This window comes from Chelonoidis abingdonii, chromosome 4 (genome assembly GCF_003597395.2).
Source record: "Chelonoidis abingdonii isolate Lonesome George chromosome 4, CheloAbing_2.0, whole genome shotgun sequence".
Classification (NCBI taxonomy): Eukaryota; Metazoa; Chordata; order Testudines; family Testudinidae; genus Chelonoidis; species Chelonoidis abingdonii.
In genome coordinates, this window is record NC_133772.1 from 69,791,658 (window position 1) to 69,813,886 (window position 22,229).

Below are 22,229 nucleotides of genomic sequence, written 5' to 3' on the forward strand. Positions count from 1 at the left end.
CCCCACAGCTGCCAGCATGGCTTTCCCCAGCATGGTTCCAGTGGGCAGCTCGGAGCTGCAGCCTGTCCATGATAAGAACCGGGCAGGCACCTGTGGGGAGCCAGGGAGGACGCTCCTCCTGCCCTGGGAATGGGGCTGAGCAGCCTCCAGCCCGTCCCCACACCCTCTGCCCAGGGCAGGTGGCAGATCCATACCATGGTTCCTCACAGCTGCCCACCTGCTTTTACTGTCAGAGCCCTGCACGGATACAAAATTTGTATCCGCATCCGCAATGGTATCCGCAGAAATGGTTCATGGATAGAAAGCAGATACCTGCAGATTTCCAGGGCTCTATTAATTTGCTTTATTTGTATAGGCCAAGTGAACCACCATTCTCATGCTTCCCGTGGGGAATTTCTTGTACACAACTAAAACGGACGAATGATCCTTACGTCGTCCTCCATTTTCTTCATCTCCAGAAGGTCCTAACTGATCAAAGCTCTTCATTCTCAAGTGTTCTAAGAGAACAGCAAAATGGCAGCTCCAGAAACGCAAGAGGCCTTCCAACCTCTGGCTAACAGATGTGCTGAGGTCTGACCCGTGGTGAGATGAAGATGTTTGTTTCCCTTGTTGCCAAATGACAAGGATATTTTTTCCCATATGTCCTGTTCAATCTCAATTGTCAGAAAGCACATTTAAAACCAATGAGGCAACAGTGAGAGATTGAACGACATGAAGTGAAACAAGTACCAATCCTGCTGCTAAACATAATATAGGTGATTTATTTTTCTTAATTTTTTAAATTTAACAATTCTGTGTTACCATTCAAAAACTCTGTCTTCTCTGCACCATCTGTTTGAATAAGCTGCTCTAGTCAACATCCAGGTGTTTGTGTTCCAGACACAAAGAATAAGCAATCCAATGTGTGTGGGAGATGGGGACAAGAGGAATCCCTCTTTCCAGTGTTGGTTCTGACACTCAGAAAAGTGAGATAACTATATCAGCATAAAAAAATTCACCCTCCTCCTAACCCCATACATCACATCCAGCTGTGGTGGTGACCATTGGTGGTGACCATTAATGACTGTGGCAGGAAGTGCTGCAATGTTGTAGCTAAACACAGTTGGAAAATAGTCGTATTCTGCTGGTGAGTCCTCAAGTATCCTGAGATTGTAAACACGATGTTGATACAGTGGTATAGCAGCAATAGAAATAGGCCCAACTCCAACTAATTGCTCTGGTCACTTCGCATTGCTAACCAACATCACCTCTGAGCTGAGTTACAGCAAACTGCAAATTACGCCCTTGTGAATCACATAGGTGTTTCAACGGATCTGACACAATGTGAGTGCAAAACAAAAAGAACTTCAGTAGGGATTTAGCTGAGAAATCTGGGTCAGCCACATAAACCAGGATTTTCTTGACAAATTGCTGAGGAGGGCATTTTATAGGGCGAATGAAAGATGCTATATAAAATAAAGAGCCTGTTCCGGTAACCCTTATGAATGGTCCTTACTGAGTCCACTACTGATATTAGTCACATGAACATAGGTGGCAGTATCAGTCCCTAGAATTACTTGATTACACTGAATTTCTAAATGTATTGGGTGCCTCTCCATCCAGGACCAGGACCAACCACAACAGCTACATTCGTCAGGTACTCTGAAGCTATCAATGATGAAAGATTTGTAAGAACCAGGGATCAAGCTTTCTCACCAGAAGGCCCACTGCTCTGAAAGTCCTTTCAAGAGGAATTGAGCCTGATCACAAATTTAACTGCCTTCCTATCTTAATGTAAATCCCACCTGCTGTTTTACTTGGCCCATCCATGATAATGAACAAAATGTGGGGAACAAAAGATAAAAGAAGAAAATATACTCAGACCACATCTGAGAGAGAGAAAGAGAAAATAAGAATAGAGTACTCTTCATTTTGCTCCGTTTCTCCTTTGAGAAATACCATAGTGATGGACTCAGTAGAAGAATACAATAGAAAGTTATATTGTATTTGTCATATGATCAAATTTTACTAACTAGTCTGTACACTCAGTTGCACAGGAATGATGTTTAACCCTGGAGGGAAGTTTGGTGCAGCCACAACAATTTCCACAGTCAAAATATTATTAGAAAATATAAAATCCCATTTGTGGGGCATAGACGTTAATGCAGAGTGCACATGGGGTCTGAGTGTAGAGCCTCCAATGTGCGGAAAAAGGACCTGGCAGAGGAATTACGTGAGGCTGATAGCCCCAGACATATTAGTGAAGAATCAGAAGCTGATGTGCCAGTGTTCCTGAGTGACCTGTCTGGGAAATAATTTAGTTCATTTCTTTTGAGACTGATCCTAGCTAGGCTCCTTGGTTGCTGACTATGAATTCCACCCCAGCTAGCTGACCCATCAGAAATGCTATTTTTCTTTTCCACTTCTCAGCTGTAGTTTCCCTGCTACTTCTACACTCATCCAGTTCATTTAATGTTCACTTTCTCTCAGGCATCCTAGCTATGACTGGGAAGGAAAGTAAGAGGGCGGTCTCCAAAGTTTACTCTGCCAATTGCTCAGCAGAGGGGAATTACTCAGCCTTTGTCAATGGCTAACTGCTGCACCCAATATCTTTTTAGCACTGGCAGCCTCTGCCTGCATGCATGGGAATCTGGAGTCTTGACAGAACTTCTGTCTATCAGAAGATCATGCTGACTTGGTTCCATCAGACAAGTTCAGGCTAGATTCACACACTGCTCTTCACAGCCAGTTCTTTCTGAGGGCACTGAGTTGCATGTGTCCGAAGTCAACCGTGCGTACAAGAAAAGGAAGCAGCTGCTTCAGACCCTGATCATTTGGGGACCCCTTAAACAGGGGAAGCCTGCCACTTCCCGCAACTCATTGGCAGGCTCTGGCTCTTTCTCTGGCAAATGTACCCACATAATGCTGGGTAGGGGGGATAACATGGGGGGAAACTGCCATTCCAGCCCCCCTCTCCAGTCAGGGCCGGCTCCAGCGTTTTTGCCACCCCAAGCGGCCAAAAAAAAAAAAAAAGTCACAATTGGTGGCACTTTGGCAGCAGTCCTACCGCTGCCACTTCATTCTATTCTTCTGTTCTTCATTCTATTCCACCACCAAATTGCCACCGAAGAGCCGGACATTCTGCCCCTTCCTGTTGGCTGCCCCAAGCACCTGCTTGCTGTGCTGGTGCCTGGAACCAGCCCTGTCTCCAGTCATTAGATCCAAAGGGAAAGGGGAATCTCACAATGGCTACCCCATTCCTTTAGGGGTGAGGTCACTGGAATGGATGGTCACATGGTCCCCTCCTTCCAGAAACCTTAGGTCCCACTCTTGCTTGGTTCTTTGTATGTGTTACAGCTGGTGATGAGGTGGACTGATCAGTTTGCATAGCCTGATGGGGATTCAGAATGAAGCACTTTGAACACACTGTGAGCATTCACCTGTGCACCAGAGCACTAGTGTCATAGAAACACAGTGTTGCCAGCTCCTATAATTCTGATGTCACCAGCAATGAGATTTTTGGCCCCTGCTGCAAGTAGTCTCACCATGACTCAAGATGCAGCAGCCGCCTTTGTGTGATTTTCAGGCTGCCAGTTCCCATGAATTTCAGTGGGCATGAGGAATTACAGCATCTGGCGCTTCAAACTTGCAACACTTGTTAGCTCATGTTTGGTAGCCTCCAAAAGTTTGACGCAGGTCAGATCAGTATTTTCTATTTACCATGAGATACCAGTTTGCCTTATGATTTCTCTTTTATTATGTTGGCAGTAATTGTTGTACTTGCAAAATAAAGAAATTCACAGAACATTCTCTTGTACAATATTGTTTTCTGACCCCCTCCACCCCGAAACCTGATCCAATGCCCATTAAAATCAATGGAAAGACTCCCACTGACTGCAATGGGCTTTGGATCAGGTCCCCAACATGTATTACAATGTTTTAAAACTGAAGGAACACTTTTCAGTTCTGCTTCTTAGCAAGTAAGAAATAGCTAGTGTCTGCATGCTACCCATTTACAGTTCTTGTAACTACAATTTCAAGAAGATTTTCAGTCTTAAACCCTTTGCTATTTGTGCATTAAGTTTCTAGCTGTTCAGATGAAAATGAAAGTGTGTGACAATGAGTGAGTGCCTGGGTGACTAAAGGGCACATTTGGAATGTATTCCCAGGGCTGGTACAACCAGAAGTCTCCAATATCAGGTTCCCTTTATTGTTCATTGTTTATTATTCTACAATACAAAGATCAGCCTAACCAGTACACATCACAAAGGGAGGGGAGGAAACCCAAGGAAACTTTTTTAAATTGTTGGGGAGATATTTTACTGCAAAGACATTTTAGGGATGCAGAAGACGAGTGAGGATTAGGACCCCTGGCTTCTCTTCCCAGGTCTGGGAGGGAGAGCGTGTGTAGTGAGCAGCATAGGGGACTGACTGGAGTTAGTCTTGACTCAAAGGTTCTCTTCCTATGCTACTGATTTGCTGGCATGTCATTTAACCTCCATCTGCTTCAATTATTCTATAGGCGTGTGTCATGAAAGATAAGAGTTTTACAAAGCTCTCTTAACTAATGTGGGTGAAGGGCATAGAGCGCCTTGGTTGAATGCACACTAAATGTAAAGAATGATGATGGAGCCTAGCTGACAGTTTCTTCTCTGCGCAACCCCCACAATTGCTATTCCTAATTGAGGTTAATATTTCCTATTGGAGTAAATGACAGACCTCAAACTGCAGAACTTGCCTGCTTCCTGAGGAAAGAGTTGGTCAGTGCTTAAACAATGTCAGTACTAAATAAAGGACAGTCTGCGGCCAAGTGCCCCTCAGCAGTAGCGGCTAGCAGGTTGCCTTGGCTTCCTCTTTTATTGTTAACAACATCTTCATAACAAAGAAGGAAGCTAACAGTTAAGCTGTTCTGAAGAGTGAACATGACTTGGTATATTTTATGACAATAGCTACCATCACCTCGCTCTTTGGCCCTGCAGAGATTAGAAATTGAACTCCCACTGGGGTAATCCTAGATTTTCACAGGAATATCTTTTAAAGGAGGCCCTAGCAATTTGTGCATCACAGTTCCTTATTCATGACTGTGTGCCTCTGTGATCTGATAATGGATTATTAAACCAAAATATACTGTTTTCATCAAATGCTTACTGTAAATGCCAGGTTGACGATTTAAAAAAAAGATATCTACTCTGCAATACAAATCCCACTCAAATAAATTACTTGCCTGAGTTGATTCAAATCTCCTGTTTGTGGATCACTCTGGGGAGAAACCACATTCTGTTGGGGGAATATATTCTAGTCTAACATATTTGCTGAAAGGGGAAAGAGAGTGAGCCGCATTCTGCTTTCAGTCGTCACCCCCTCCCCCAGTCTAAATCTGGAGTCACACCACTGAAATGATTGGTGTTGCTTGGCTGCAAATTACAGCCGGAAGTGATTTAGTGGTACCTCTGCAACTCAGATTCTTTCTTAAATTCTCCTTATCTACATTAGGAAGCATAGCCTAGTGGTTAGAGGCCAGGACTGGGACGTAAGAGATACACGTTCTTATTTCTAGCTCTGATGCAGACTTGTATGTCACCTGTGACAAATCACTTACCTCTCTGTCTCAGATTTCTGTAATTGGGTGCCCAGGGTCCATGGTCAAATTGAGAGCTCGATTTTTGTCACCCATTCTTACCTTGAATAGAACTGTACAAGTCATTCTGGAGTTATCAGTGGAACTACTCGGATTGGGCCAGACTGCAATACCCTTACACACATTGACTTCAGTGAGACTGCTGATGGCTTACGATACTATTCAACATTATTAAGAATATCAGTCTGGTAGATAGTACAATACTACTCAAGGCAAGTGGCTCAATCAGGGCTCAAGCAATTCTCTATCTACCTATGTTATGCTTCACATATATAATAATATGCAATAATTTCCAGGGACAATTCACTGATTTACTGTGCACAGTCATGGTAACCATGCCTCTAAATTCATCATGCAAACAAACAGCCAAGCTTATAAAAAAATATCTCCCATAAATTAAAAAAAAAAATCTAAATCTAAAATCTATCATCGTCTAGAACTTGAATGAAATCAACTTTCAAAGTCCTATGCATTTCTCAATAGTCACTGATTGCCAGAAGTTGAAATATAGAAGCTCTTTTTCACAATATTGTATATTTATTGGGCATATCCAAGTAGTTCCATATGCCTGAAAAATGCATGGCTACAGCTCCCCTTAAGCTAAAACTAGATTTGGACATAAATCAAAATAAGGCATAAAACAAGATGCAGTTTTCCAATCAGAAAGAGAAAGACTGAACTTCATAGTGAACTATGGGATGACACACCCATAAAGCCAGTTTCAAAGTGAAACAATAGCCAGTTTCTCAAGTGTTTGATGAGGCAGGCCTTGAGAGAACAGCCCCATCAGATAAGAGATCTCCAAATGTAATTTTGCCAGCAATCTCAGAAACATGGCTCATTGAGCTGAATGTATCAAACTAGGTTCTAGATGGGCGCAGTGAGCAACAAGTCAGGGCTGTAAAAAGAATTTGGACACAAATATCTTCATAGAATATTAGGGTTGGAAGAGACCTCAGGAGATCATTTAGTCCAATCCCCTCTTCAACCTGCATTAGGGAGGATTCTTCCAAGGAGATCCAAGAGAGAGCTTGTGGTTCCACTACTGCACTACGTGACACTTCATGAGACCAGAGTACTTCTGTAAAAGTACTGCTACTGAGGTCAGGTCTATGAACTTACATCAGTATAACTACATCTCTCAGGGGAATGAAAAATCCCCCCACCCCTGCACAGATACATCAACCTAGGCCCTGGTGTAAACAATGCTATGGCCAATGGGAGGGCTTTTCCTATTGATTCAGCTGCTGCCTTTCACAGAGGTGATTTAACTACAGCAACAGGAGAAGCTCTCATGTCGGTGCAGTAGTGTCTTCACTGAAGTGCTACAGCAGCACAACTGCATCGCTGCAGTGTTTTAAATGTAGACCTACCCGGCAGGGGGAAGGGGGAGAAGCCTTTTGGTAGCCAGTTGAGAACCTGGCAACATCCACCTGAGAAATAAGTTTCTCCAGAAAAAGACTGTGCTAGCTTGACAGTTAGTGACACATCTCAGGGGCCTTGAAAATGCATCTCCCAAAACCAAACAAACATTGGTCAGAGCAAGTTCAGAAAATTTACCCCAGTAACCGTCATCTAGGGAGGGGAGTGTTCTCTAGTGGTTAGTCATGACTCCTGGGTTCTCTTTCTGGTTCTGACAGTGGAATGCCATGCAACAATGGCAAGTGACAGGACGTCCTTGAGGGAAGCTACATTAATAAGTGACGATGTTCAATTAATAACACAGATTCATAGATTTTTAAGGCAGAAGGGACCTCTGTGATCACCCAGTCTGACTTGTATAACAGGCCATAAAACTTCATCTGCATCAAGCCTAAAACATAAATATTTAGAATGCAGTCACACTCTTATTCGCTAGATGTCTTCTATACACAGAGGAAGAGGACATCTGCCAATCAGGTAAGGGACTGAGAAGCTTAATTAACATTATCCCTAAGCTCTTCACCAGTGAGATGAAAGGGGTGTATAAGGACAAAAGTATTTTTAATTTTTTTGTTTCAAAAAGCGAAATGAGAAGATTTTCCAGGTGGGTGTCCTAAGACCACAGGAGTAGCCACACTGGAACAGTATGTATCTTGTTCTGTGTAATGCTGAATGCTTCACAGGAAGATGTAAATTCCTTATTAAACACTTAAAGATGCAATACTATCCATTGGGGGAAGACTTCTCCCTTTTGCCAGCACAGGTGAACAATAGTAGTGAAGATGTGGTGGCATGAGCTTCAGCACCGGATAGTCACCCCAGTACAAGCCCACGGGACACTGGGTGCCTACCAGGGTTGCTGGCCCCTCTCTGAAGTCCATCCCACCACATCTTCACTGCTGTTACCACCTGTGCTACCTAGATTAAAGACAGACGTACACAAACTACTGTGTATACAATGGGTTGACCACCAAATCTGGGCAAACATCAACTTTAGGCAAGTCTTGACTGCAGTTTGATTGTGGACCTGGACTTAATGACTTGGGCCCATCTCTGGTTTCTCTCCTAGCTAGTGAAACCTTGGCTCCGGCACTTCATCAAATAAATGTCTAATTCTTTATTTAGTAACAAGCTAAGCCATTCATCTCAATATTTAAGTGACATTTAATCCTGAGAGAAGCTAGCACCATAAAGTGCTGGTGCCTTCCCTCCGGGTTCTGGAAGCATCAGCATTGCTGCATTTTTCATCCTTTCCCACTGAACCACATTGCAGAGCAGGCATTGCTGCACATACTCCATACAGCAGAAGGCACAGAAGGAAAACAGCTAGTCTCAACCGGTCATCCTTTCTTCTGCTGCCTGGCAAAACACAGCATGCACTGAGAGGCAACAGATGATGGCAATAACATCTATACATTTCTCCAGTTTGGCCGTTTTGGCAACTGAGGCTTGAATGTTATTCATGGCTGTTGGCTCCAATGAAGTAACAGATGGGAGGGGCTCCTCTCTGAAGTAGGAAATTCTTAGGTCACTTTTGAACCTGGTACATAGAGCAGCTGCCCAGCTGAAAGCAGAAAGAGCATCAGCCATTCGGAGGAGTTTCAATGCAACTGGGGGTGGGGAAGATTGTTTGACTGATAGTAGCCTGGTTGGCAGTCGCTTCACAAACAGCCCTTCTGAAGACCTCCAGTGGCCAGCAGTCAGAACCAGTTTCTCTTGTTCCTATGAACTGGGCCCCTGTGTAGTCGTGGATTGCTTTTTGCAGTACTCACAGCTTTTCCAGCCTAGAAATAGTCAGTTTCCATCAAGCTGGCAAGTCCTGAATTTTTACTGCTGGCTGAATGAGGCCTTCTCCATCAGCTCTGGAACAGATTTTTTACTGAGAGATTCAAATGCATGCAGAGACTGTGAGCCTCTGCCGACACAGAGTGTTTTATCCTCTCTGACATTCAGAATAAAATACCACACTGCAGAGAGTGTGTAAATCAAGACACATGTGCGACCTGGACAGTTCATAAAGCCCTGACAATACTGGCTTCACTAACAGTGATGATAGACATGATTCGACTTTATTTTTAAGTATTCCAAAGTGCTTTACAAAGCAGTGCTATCAAGAGACAATCACTTCAGAAAATTGGTATCTTGGGCTTATGGGTTTACATTCCACCTGAGAATCTCAAAGCATTTTACTAAGGTGGGGAAGGTATCATATCCCCTTTTTACAAATAGGGAAGTTGACGCACAGGAAGAACATAAGAACAACCACAATGGGTCAGATCAATGGTCCATTCAGTCCAGTATCCTGTCTTCTGACAGTGGCCAACGCCAGGTGCTTCAGAGGGGATGAGCAGAACAGGCAATCACTGAGTGATCCATCCCTTATTGTCCACTCCCAGTTTCTGACAATCAGAGGCTTGGGACACACAGATTATGGTGTTGCATTGCTGACCATCTTGGCTAATAGCCATTGATGGACCTATTCCCCAGGAATTATCTAGTTCTTTTTTGAACCCAGTTATAGTTTTGGCCTTTCCAACATCCCCTGGCAACATGTTCCATAGGTTCACTGTGTGTTGTGTAAAGAAATACTTCTTTTTGTTTGTTTAAACCTGCTGCCTATTAATTTCATTGGGTAACCCCTAGTTCTTCTGTAACGTGAAGGAGTAAATAACACTTCCTCATTCACTTTCTCCACACCATTCATGATTTTATAGACCTCTCTCATATCCTACCCTTAGTTGTCTCTTTTCCAAGCTGAAAAGTCTCAGTCCTTTTAATCTCTCCTCATACAGAAGTTGTTAACTGACTTGCCCAAAGTCACATAACAAATCAGCAGCACAATATGGAATAAAACTCAGGTTTCTTGCATTCTACTTCTTTGCTTTAAGTCCTAGAAGATCATACTCTCTCCCTGGCAGCAACCATTGCAGGCATGTGATTACACACCCACAGCCTCAGACACCCCATCCTCTTTTGGAGGCAGCACGGTCCAGTGGTGAGCAGATTGGCCCAGGAGTTACATGGGGCCCATGCTTTCTATTCCTGGCTCTGGTACAGCCCTGCTCTGCAAACTTGGCCAAGTCACTTCACCTCTCTGTGAATCAGTTTCTCCATTTGTAAAGCACTTTGAGATCTATGGATGAAGAGATAAATATTCCATAAGATCTATCATCTAAGAGATAAGTATTATTATTGTATTGACAGAGGAATCTTGGCCACATACCAAAGTTATCTTCTACTCCTTTGAAAAACCCCATACTATCTTTAAATTCCACCTGGAAAGCTAGCAGAAGTGGGAAAAGGGCCCTTGGTTTAACATAGGATAGTCCTCAAAGTGCAATGCCCCATAGTCCCACTATGAGCATGGGACATGACCACGGAATGTAGAATGCTATCCTCTGAGCCAATGTTTCTCAAACTATGGGTCCTGGGAAAGGTCTAAGTGGGTTGCACATGCCCCAGAGGTGCTCCCTACCCTGTGTTCTTACTTCCCCTGGGCAGCATGCAAAGGCCTGGGGAGCGTGATCCAGACAGCAGCAGCATGGAGGAAGCGCCTCCAGGGCACACACAGTGAGGACAGACTGATAGCTGTCTTGTCCTCGGCGCCAGTCACTTCCTACATGTTGCTGCTGCCCCCTGCTCTCACTTCCCCAGCAGGCAGTGACATGGGGAGCAGGACCCAGGCAGGAAGTGGCCGGAGCCAGGAAGAGGACAGTCAGCAGTCTGGTAGCCATGGTGGTCGCCTGGCTGTTGAGAGAGAAGGGCTGGCTGGGGCTGTAGGAGGGGACAGGACTGGAAGAGCCAAGCATGGGAGGAGAGGGAAAGCAGAGGGCTGAGAAGGGGAGCAGGGGTAATGGTGGGTCTCCCCCCAAAAGAGACAAAATGCAGTTTGTCGCCTTAGTAACAAGTTTAAGAACCACTGCTCTGAGCCATACTGACATCAGCATGGGGGAAAACAGGGCAGGAGCTTGGGGAGTGAGCCACACCTCTCTTTTTAGTTCACACAATGAAAATATGTTGGCTGCTGTGTGATCTTTGTGAAACCCAAGAGATATGAGTGCCCAGTGCATATTCATTTTTGCCAGTGACTAAGGCAGATGTGTTCTGACATGACACTCGTGAGCTCTGATGCCCTTAGGCAATCTGGGATTTGTTGCCATGCAAAGAGGTTTACTCACATCTCAGATCCTTGTCTAGTGGGTTTGCCATAATATTGCACAGGTTTGGCACTTTGCAAATTGCAAAACACCTCCCCAGGTGTCTCATTTGGCACAATGCAGCAGACAGTACTCGGCATGCGCAGAGGATGAGGCCAAGATGGGGTCCAAAGTCAGTCATGTAACAAACATGATGTTTTCAACAGGGACAATGTTTCAAGGCTTTTTACTTACTGATGTCTGTTTTCCCTCTCCTACTCAACCTCTTCACTGCTGCCTTCTGCCTTTGGACAGGAGTCAAAACATCACAGAGCCTCATCACCAACCAACAAGCTTCCTCAGGTTTCAATGTGAAAATATACACTGGAGTCCTAAATAGGAGGCTCCTGACACTTGCCAACCTGCAAAGAGGCTCCCAGGTTTCTCTCACTCCCATATGGCTCTCACTATTTCTAACCCTTCATTTACTTCTACCACTTTTGGTTTCATCAATTTGGCTGCTACCATGGACAAGGAGGTGCAGTTTGCATGTTCTTGTGAACAGAGGTGGCATAAGTATGCAGGCCACTTGCATGGGGATTCTCACACACAGTTTGCACTTCCCCTTTATATGTGGACTCTTGCAACCCCTCACATATACATGAACTGCACTCAGAATGAGTTGGTTGTAGGGTCCTGAGTAGGGTGACCAGATAGCAAGTGTGAAAAATTGGGACAGGGGATGGGAGGGGGTCATAGGAGCCCATATAAAAAAAAAAAGCCCCAAATATCAGGACTGTCCCTATAAAATTTGGACATATGGTCACCCTAGTGCTGAGTCTGCATGTATCAGCAGCTCTATAGTTTGGCAACATGTTTTCAGCACCATTTTGATAGCCTAGACATGACAGCAGCCATCAGGGATGGTTTTAGGATAGTGAATTCTATATGCCCTCCAATGTCAGAGGGAAGCACTAAAAAGTCCTTTCCAACCCTGATTTTGCAATGATTTTCATAGCATGCCCCTTCATAAGTGTAATGGGTGGCATAAAACAGATTGAGAAAGAGCTCATCTGATAAAGCAAATGGCTAATAGGTTGTGAGCTTTGAATGGGCAACAACAATTTCCACTGAAGTAAACAGGAGTTGTAGGTGCTCAGAGCTTCTCAAGATCAATCCTGCGTTTACATGACTAGACCTGTAACTCTAATAATCGTCTCCTCTCCTTGCTAAATTTAGGGCTTTTTTAAAACTTTAATAGATTTTGCATGGCAGCCGAGGAACCACAGCACAAGCTATGGCAAAGCATTTCAGCATTATTGTCCTGGTTCATGACTGAGATTTTTCATTAGAAAATAGCACGGATTTGCAGTACACATTAAAAGCATATTCCAGAGAGACCATAAATGCACAATAGAGCAATGCAGAGTTTGCAGCTGATTTAGCACAGCTCAGTAAAGAATAAAAGGGCTGGCTACACAGCTTTGCCAAGCCAGAGTAGATGAATCAATGCCTTCATCTATCACACTGCGCCCTGGCACACTCACATGCAACCTCGACCGTCTTTTCCCTTTAGTTGGAAATGAATAAACAGACTCATGTACAAAGTATCCCCAGTAATATTTACCCCACTAGCCATGTTAAATAACAGGGATTGGAGTCAATGGAGTACGACACATACAAACATATCCTGGAACAGATTCCACATGGGGTTGGAAGTTGGTTGCTGTTGGTATATCCGTCCGTTTGATTTATACAGGTTCCATCAAAGTTTGAAGCCATTTGCTCAATCTGGTGTATTCAGGCTCATATTTTTTTCTAATGCCAAATTTTTGATTTTTTAAAAAAATTATCACTTTTAATTTCCTGTACATCTAAGTCTTGATCCAAAGTAAGTGGTGGAAATATTCCAAAAAACCTGTTGCTGATGCAGCACCTAGTATTGATTTGAACATAAAATAGACATACAGCTTGCATTGACATTTTGATATTCTATTCTCTAACTCAGCTCTGGGGATCATAGAATGGATGTAGGCATGGAGGAAAAGTGGAAAACTGGGACAGCATTCATGTTTTAACCCACATCAAACTCTAATCAACTACTCTCACTGGGTATGTCTACTGTAGGGTAGATGTACTCTGTGTGATCTTTTCAGATTGGTAGGACAAACAATACAGCCAACTTTGCAGTTATTAAATTTGCATTCTCTTCCCTATTTTAACCATGTAACTTTTTTCTTTATCTTTCTAGATAAAACAACTTGAAATGAAACCTGCTGCATTCCTTATTTCCTCTTATTTCTATCACAAGCTCACACTGGTTCTCTCCAGTGCTTCTATTCCCACCAGACAGATCTTTTTAAGGTTGTAGTTTCTTCTGGAGGAAGATCAGTCATCAGTACAGGGAGAATTATTATTTTGGAATACAGAAGCATAGCATGCCAATCAGAATGAGACCCCACTGGGGTTGGTGCCACACAAGAATGTAGTAACAGACAGTCTGCCCAGATGAGCACAGGAACCTCCCTGACAATCTTCTAAGGGGTAGGGTTGTGAGGGGATACAAGAGGGGACATCTTTCAGACTGAGATGTGCACTCTGCTTTCTCTATCAGAGAGATTTATAATTTATAATTGTGCTCTCTTTATTTGCCTTTTTTAAAATCTACAAGACACCCAGGCTGAAATTATAGCAATTGCTGTTTGGATAAAGTTTCCCCTCCAAGACTTCTGCATTCTGTCCTGGAAACCTGGAACCACGAAATGGGACACCCATTTTTATGCTCAGCTTGTCCCTCACCGACAGGTCCTGCTGTGGGCTCTGCTCAGAAGCTGTTATCACCAGTGCCTGGGGAGAGCAGCTGCAGCAGACTTAGAGGCACCGCCCATCACCACCGGGGCTTGGCCAGTGGCACTGGTACCACCATCAGGCCTGGCTAGCAGCAATGGCAGCAGTAGCAATACTCAAGCTTGCAAAAGAGGAGCCTGACAGTGGCACCAGCCCAGAAGGTGATGAGAAGGGGTGAATGCATGAAATGGGCTGCTCCATGTCCACACTGGGAAACAGAGGGAAGAGAAAGTCATGAAGGACCCTGTCTGTGGGTGTGAGGAAAGGCCAATTTGTTGTGATTTATAAATTATTTTCTCTGTTGGTGTTATTAAAGTGACATTTAGCTACCTTTCAAAAATGACATTGGATGTTAAATTTGTTATTCTATTATTTTTAAGTGAGAAAAAAATTGTAAGTTAAAACCATCTCTTTTTAAATTAATGGGAGCTTGAGAGTGACAGTAGAATAAACTATTTTTATCATATCATTATGGCATGTGTCACTTGGTGGTGCTGTTATATACAGTCTTCCAAGTTCTTAGCCTACAAGCAAGTTTTGGACAGGCTGACACGTAAGTCTTGGGAAGCTGTGCTGGGTTGTCGTTAGTTTAGATTATACAAGGTTGGATACAGAGGCAGCTTGGGGAGAGAGGGAGCCGTGTGAGCAGCCGGAGAATTTGCTGTCTGCCTTGGGCTCTGATAAGAATACATTCTTGAGGCAGAGCTGCTCCCTGGGAACCAGACACTGGGTTGGGCTGAGATGCCTAAAAGAAGGATTGCCCTGCATGCTGTTTGACCATCTCATCCCAGGACTGGCGAATGTGTGCAAATAAAGCAAATTTACACTTAAGAGTATATCCGTATTCCACATCACCAATTTCTCTTCCACTGGAGAACTGATCTATAAGGCCCTGGACGTCTGTTGCCACTCAGCACAAGGGGGACACTGGGGTCAGTAGAGGACATTGGTGTTGGAATAAGGGGCAGCAGTATTAATAAATCGGTGGCAGTATCATCCCTTCCCCTGCTCCTGTGCCTGACAGGTGACCTGCATTTTCATTCTGAAAATGTGGCACCTGGCACGGGAGTTGGAATCTAACACACTGCAAGCCTAGAATGCTTCTCAGCCAGAGATTGCTCTCAAAGGGGGCAAAGGGAGATGCTGTGTGCCTGACTTTCTGCCAGGCTGACAATGAACCACACAGTAGAAGTCACATTAACATGTCCTGGGTACAGCTGGCCAGAAACTGGAATTCCCATTCCATGGGACATTCAGAAATTTAAAAAAATAATACTTCCAAAACAGAACAAAAATGAAATTTCAACATTGTTTGTGGAATGTGAATACTAAAGTTTTGTTTTGCTCAAGAGCTGGGAGACTGGAAGCCCTAGCTCGGGAGCAATCCATCTGGTGGGCTGCCCCAAAACCAAGGACCCTGGGAACCAGGAACACGGGAAGCCCTAAAGGTCCAGGCTGGCAAAGAGCTTCAAGTCTAGGAGCTGGACTCCCAGGCTCCCCATCAGTCTGCCAGGTGGGCTGCTAAGGAGCTGGGTGGGTGAGTCAGCAGGAACCCAGGCAGGTTTTGAAACCTGGCTGCCAGGCAGGGCTGTGTCAGAAACCTGTGTGGTTTCTGTCAGAATTTAGTCAAAAATCAATACGTGCCCACAGAACGTTCCAATTTAGACAAAATTTTCTAATTAAAAAATATTCCATTGGAAAATTTCCAACCAGGTCTAATAATAAGACTACTTGCAGAGTCAGGTACTGCTTGGCATGAGTAAGGGTGGCCCTTTTGTTTTTATTTGGGTATTGGCTTCTTGTGTAAGTTTCCCACATACTAGACATGTAGCAGCAACTGAAATAAGCCCCCAGAAGGGTGGTCATAAGTTCGTCTCAGGCTCTCCACTGCAATCAACCTTTCTATTCCCAAGAATGATGACAATCATTAATCAGTGGCACTGAGAAGGTAACATTTTCTTTGGTAAGGTCTTTACTGCTTTAGACAGCCACATGCACTCCTGGCATTGTCCCTAGACAAGCCTTGCTGGCGATATACAGTATATGTCTTGCTAGGAAAAGACTGTCTGAGAAAGCAGCTTGCTCCCCGGCTCCAATTCTAACACTTTGTAAACTTGGCAAGGCTACTGACACATGCTGGCAGGGCAGCAGGAATAACTGATGCCTGATAGATAGCCTCCTGCAAACTGCACTGCACATAAGCCCTGAGCTATTCTGCAAAAGGATGCCTTGGCCTGACTTCCTTACTTCTAACAGTTAACAGACTTCCCTACCGTTCATTGTTCAGGATCATCCTTGGCGGATCCAGGTTGGGGTTCTCCATGGACTCCATCTGAGGACAGCGTAGGAAGTAGTAGAGGGTATGGAGGGCATCAGGGGACCAGGTAATAGGCTGCTGTTGCCTGGTTTGCCGAATAGGGCTCATGCCGGGGTGGAGGGTGGTCAAACATTGCATGTGGTGCATTGCTCGCGATACCAAGTCACCTGCACAAAAGGGGACAGGAAAAAGCATTTCTGAATGTTCATCCAGACCCATCTGCTTATTTTCTCAGCTAAATAAAATCACTGGCAACTGAGAAAGCCTTCTTTGTGTTTAATTATTATTTACCCACTAAGCCAATAGGCAGGTCCTGGAGCTGCCATTTTCTAGTTTATTGCAGTGGTTCTCAACCTGTGGCCCAATTAGCACCGAGCTGCGGCCCATGTGACACCCTCAGGGCCACACTGGCAGTATTGGATGCAGCCCACACAACACATTGTGGACCAAATATGTGGCCCACAGTGGTAAATAGGTTGAGAACAATTGGTTTATTGCAATGGAAATTTTATTTCCTTTTAAATTCCTAACTATTAGACAATGGTGGAATTAAACTATTATCTAAGTTGCTAAACTTGCCCGTCATCAGAAATCGGTGTGATGACGTTCCATTATTTTTCTTTGCTATTTTAATGCTGTTTCTTTTCTTCTGAAGCGACATCCATGGGTTTCTTGCCTGCCTCTGGCTAATGAAATACATTTGTAAGATCATACCTCAGCACTGGGTTGGGAACATAATTTATGTAAGGGGACAGAGGCAGGGTCCATGTAAGTTGCTTGTTTTGGTTCTCCCTGTCCTCTACATGTTATGAGGCCAAATCAGTTCCCTACACTGGAGCTGAGGCCAGATCAGTTCCCTACATTGGAGCTGTCTGATCCCACCTAACTAGCCCTCAAGTCCCAACTTTCTGCTATGGTTCTTATGACAGAGAGAGGGAAAGTCCTAGCTGGAAGTCCCTTCTTGTTGGTGTCTGCTTCTTTTATCCTCCTCACTGTTCTATAGCTGAAGATTGCTCCCAAGGAGTAACAACATCCATCTCCCTTATTAAAGGGTCAGTCCTTATATTTCTATCTCTCTGATTTTCATAGACCTTGCTGGAAGTCTTTCTCTGATGCTGACAGAGGTCTAAACCCAAGGAGAAAGCATCCAGTTCCGTCCGAGCTGCTCAGTTCTTGGGGATTCTGAACCGTTATCAACCTTCCTGTGTCAATAATTGGAAGACTCCCTGACCAGGCAATGGGGAGGGGGAAAGTTTATGTTACACAGCTGACACTAAGAAGATACTAACCCTTCTCCCTCAGAACAGGAAGCTGTGGTGGGTTAGCACCTGCAGAGAGTACCTTTGGCTATATAAATCCTGAGTGTTCATTTGACACTTGCTTTAAACATAGCACACTCCACGTTACAAACACTACAGTAGCCTGACAGTAAAGGCCTCAAATGTTACAATTTACAGTAGTGGTATTCCTGTAGCACTAGTCTGAACCACTACTATAGAATACTATATATATATATATGCACAAGATTATTTTTTCCCTGGGAATCTTGTGTTGCTTTATGTTCTACAGTCCTCTAGAATCCTCACAGGAAATGTTCCTCCATTGTGTTCTATGGTTACAATTCTGGGAAAGGGCGGAATTGAAATAGCCACCAACACCAAGCTGGGTCTGAGATGGCGCCGTGAACTTAGCCACACAAAATGTGAATTCACCCCCACCCCAACTCCCAGTGCAGTTCTTAGGATGTCCTTAGGCTAATCCACTTAAGTCTAACAGAAAAAAGACCAAGTTTACTACGATGCCTCCAGCTGAACACTTTAGGGATTGATATTACACATGCTGGGGAAACATATGGCTACTGTATGTCTGAGCATTATGGAGTTATTAGTGAGTCAGATCGATGGGGTGTTAAAAACTTACTTTGCAACGTGAAGCTGTGCACTCATTCGTTGCATAGTAAATTCATTTTACAAGTAGACTCCAGAGAGGAAAAAACCTCCTAATGTCTCCGCCTTTCCATTTCTGCAGCTCCTGAATCTTTCCCTAAGACCCAAACATTCTTACAAGAGTCCTATGCATCTTCTAGTTTTGGTGCTAATTCGGAATCCCACATGATCAGAAAAGAAATGCATCTGGAACTCAGTTTTTCAGCAAAGAATAACATCCCACTCCCTACTTCTTTGGCAACCTCCAGACCATATTTTAAAATCAGTAGGTGACTATATCAGGACATCCATTCACTAGACATAATGACTAAGCTGGCCAAAGCAGCGACTAGGAAAGAGGGAGAGGAAGCTGTGTTCAATCATGGGTCCATGCTACAAATGCTCCCTTGTGTTCCAGCATAAATAGAGGTGTGTTAAAAGAATTTGAAAAACCTCAAATTAAGGCAAGTTGCAAAATAAATGGTGAAACCACAAGCTCTGGGCCTGGCCAGCCCCTGATATTCATTAGCCTTTGGATGATGGGGATTGGGACAGTGGTGCCAGCAGAAATTTTGCAAGGAAAACCAGGCCAGGAAAACACAAATCATTTTGGTTTATTTTAAAGCGGCACTGTCAAGTAGTTTAGGCCCAAAATCTGGGGTTTGTTCACAAAAAAGAGATTTACCAAATTGATTATATCAGAAGCATTCTCAGGATTTTCCTTCTTCCCATTTTTATATTTTCAATTAAAACAAAAAACTTTCCCCTAAAGCATCTACTAGAGTACAACAACTAGAAAGTGAAGTTGTGACCATTTGACTAACTGCTGTTACTCTGGTGCTCTGACATTAGGCTGATGAAAGCCATTTAAGCACCCACATAGCTAGAAACAGATCTTTTACCAGCACTGAATTCACTAAAACAAAGAATAAAATGCTGGAAGAGGGACATTTTATGCACAAATTAAGCATAAAACATCCTAATGGCATAATCCGATTTCCACAAACAGCTCCCTAAAACAATTACATTTTACATAACATGGAACCAATGCCACTCATGCTGAAGCCAATGACAAAACTGCCATTGACTTCAATAGCAGCAGGCCTCATATTTTGTTTAAACAAACGATCAGTTACAGCTGAAACTCACTTAGTTCTGAGATGCTTCCAACGCAAGTCGCCAAGAGAGACTGTTCCAAGGTTCGGAGCTCCAGCTGGGCATAAGCATCTGCCCGTCCATCGCTGCTTATGGAGCCATCATTGTAGGGGCTGAAGTAGGCAGGCAGAGACAGCACACCTGGGGAGAGCAGAGAACAGGCCTGTTGCAAGTGAAATTGCAGGGGCAGGGGAATACTCCACCATTCAGGGATGGATGGAAATACTGAAAGCACCGATTTCTGTTTGTAGCCGTGACTGAGGAATGCAACACATGCTGCTCATTCAGCCACAGAGCTCAGAAGGTCTGTGGAACCAATTAGTGCTGTTGATTGGCAGAAGCAGAGCAGCTGGGCTCTAGGGAGCAAATGCAGATACTGTTTGCAGCCTGTAAATGCTGGAAACAAAGAGTTTGTAAAATTATTTTCTTGTAAAATTACAATAAAAGCTGTGGAGAGTCTAAAGAAGCCTTTAAAGATAGGTCTATACAGTAAAAAAATTATCCCACAGTTGGTGAGTTCCAGAGTTTGGGTCAACCGACTGGCTTGCATTTCAGGGCCAAAAATAGCAGTGAAGATGTTTGGGCTTGGGCTCCAAAGCCCTCCCCCATTGCTGGGTTTCAGAGCCCAGGCTCTCAACTTAGCATCTACTCTGCTATGTTTAGCCCCGCAGCGCAAGTCCAAGTCAGTTGAACCAGGCTCTGATCCTCACTGCTGTGGGTCTTTTATTTATTTAGCTATGTAGACATACCCTAAAACTGTATATGCAAAAATGAGATTGTGTGCCCACAGGCTGAACTTGCATAGTTGTAATCAGATCGTTGGATGCAATGACCTGATTTTTAGGATTGCTGAGCATAATTGCCAAGCCCAGCTGAAGTGAATGGGAACTGAAGATTCTCAGCACCTCTGAAAACGAGGCCATTAATGATCTCATTTGGGCATCTGACAACAGACAGTTTTGAATGCATACGTTTAGATTTTTTGTGCGTGTGAACATTTGGGCATGTAAAATTACTTTGGAAGCTGATTTTGAAAAACTTGCCCATAAAAGCATTTATTTGCATTTCTACAAATGACCCAAATAGGAAGTTCGATTGGAAACACTTCTCTCTCTCTCTCTCTCTCTCTCTCTCACACACACACACACACACACACACAGTCTCTTCTCTCTCTCTCTGGCTAAGCATGTTTTTAAAAACGTTTCACTTTCTTCACAAGAGCACTGATGTAAAATGACTAGTTGTGTCAATAACAAAAGCAATTTATATAGTGGTGATCAGAACCCACAATCTGCCTTGTGTATCACTTCACAGTTCTTCCTTTGTCTATAACAAAACAGAGACAAATTGGGTGAGAGTTTGGTGCGACTAGAAGTGAAGGGTGTGAGTACTGTTTAGAGCCTGTCATAATGTCAGCAGGCACTGAGGCCTTGGCTACACTGGTGCTTTACAGTGCTGCAACTTTCTTGCTCAGGGGTGTGAAAAAACACCCCCCTGAGCGCTGCAAGATACAGTGCTGGAAATCGCCAGTGTAAACAGTGACCGCTGTAAGCTAATCCCCATGGGGAGGTGATGTACCTGCAGCGCTGGGAGAGGTGCGACCACACTCGCTGCTGTGGGAGTGGTCCCGCAGCAGCGCTGTACAGCTGCAAGTGTAGCCATACCCTGAGCGAGTTTATGCAGGCAACTCAACCATTGCACTAGAATCCTGATGTGCAGCAGCTCCCATAATTCCACTCCTAGATCCATCACACAACTCCATCAATGTATCTCAACCCAAACCTGCTGAATTCCTTGCTATTCCAGACCTGGGACCGCATACACTTCTCTGCCAGCGCACCTCAATCTTGATCTGTGGCACCCTAAGCTATTCAGTCTTTTTTTCCCACACAGCTCTGCTAATGCAATACTCCTACTGTTCCAGTCCTAGGTGTAGAGAGTACTTACTTCATTCTAAATCTGCAGCCACCTCCTGTCATGTCAGTCCCCCGCCTCCCCATCAAGCAGATAATTGCCAATTAACCTGCACCACATTGGGAGATCTTTGTTACTTCGTCTTGATGTTTTCTTTTGAGATTTTATACAGAATTGATCTCTCCCTCCCTCTCCCATTCAGCGGGACACATCCTCTTCACATCCTGCTCAGTAACACAGCCAATGATTGCATCAAAAACTTCCTGCACATTCTGAGGATAAGGGAATGATTTATCCTGCTGTGTCTCTGCACTGTACATCACTATTAGCTAACGCAGAAAATCCTGCCAATGGTCTCTAACCTGAATAATTAGGAAGCTCAAGTTCTAAGAATTAATAGGAGCAACATATGCAAACTGGAAGTGCTCTCTCACTACACTGCACTCCTACACAGCACTACACACTACCCCTATACAGAGCATGAGCCCACTTCCTTTTTCCATGTTAATCCTATGAAAGGACATTTAAAGGCATATGGATTGAATTTACAGCAGTGGGAGAAGGAAAATGGGCTGATTTGTTAAAAGTTTCACATGGAGCACATAACTCTACGAAGGTGGAAACAGAAATGGGCAGTTACATTAATACAGGGTTCTCAAACTGGGGGTCGGGACCCCTCAGGGAGTCATGAGGTTCTTACATGGGAGGTTGTGAGCTGTTAGTCTCCATACCAAACCCCGCTTTGCCTCCAGCATTTATAACGGTGTTAAATATGTAAAAAAGTGTTTTTAATGTATTAGGGGGGTACCACACAGAAGCTTGCTATGTGAAAGGAGTCACCAGTACAAAAGTTGGAGAACCACTGCATTCATAAAACAAGTGGGGCCAAAAAACAA

At 44.0% G+C, this 22,229-nt stretch overlaps 1 protein-coding gene across 1 annotated transcript in view; it reads right to left on the bottom strand.

The window, feature by feature from the left end:
- ABTB2 (ankyrin repeat and BTB domain containing 2) overlaps positions 1–22,229 on the bottom strand; it is a 217,830-nt gene that overhangs the window by 45,954 nt on the left and 149,647 nt on the right. Inside the window, exons 2-3 of the mRNA XM_032770696.2 lie at positions 19,414–19,560; positions 16,296–16,506 (exon numbers count right to left, since the gene is read on the bottom strand). Of these exons, the coding sequence (XP_032626587.1) occupies positions 16,296–16,506; positions 19,414–19,560 (358 nt within the window). The remainder of the gene's footprint in view (positions 1–16,295; positions 16,507–19,413; positions 19,561–22,229) is intronic.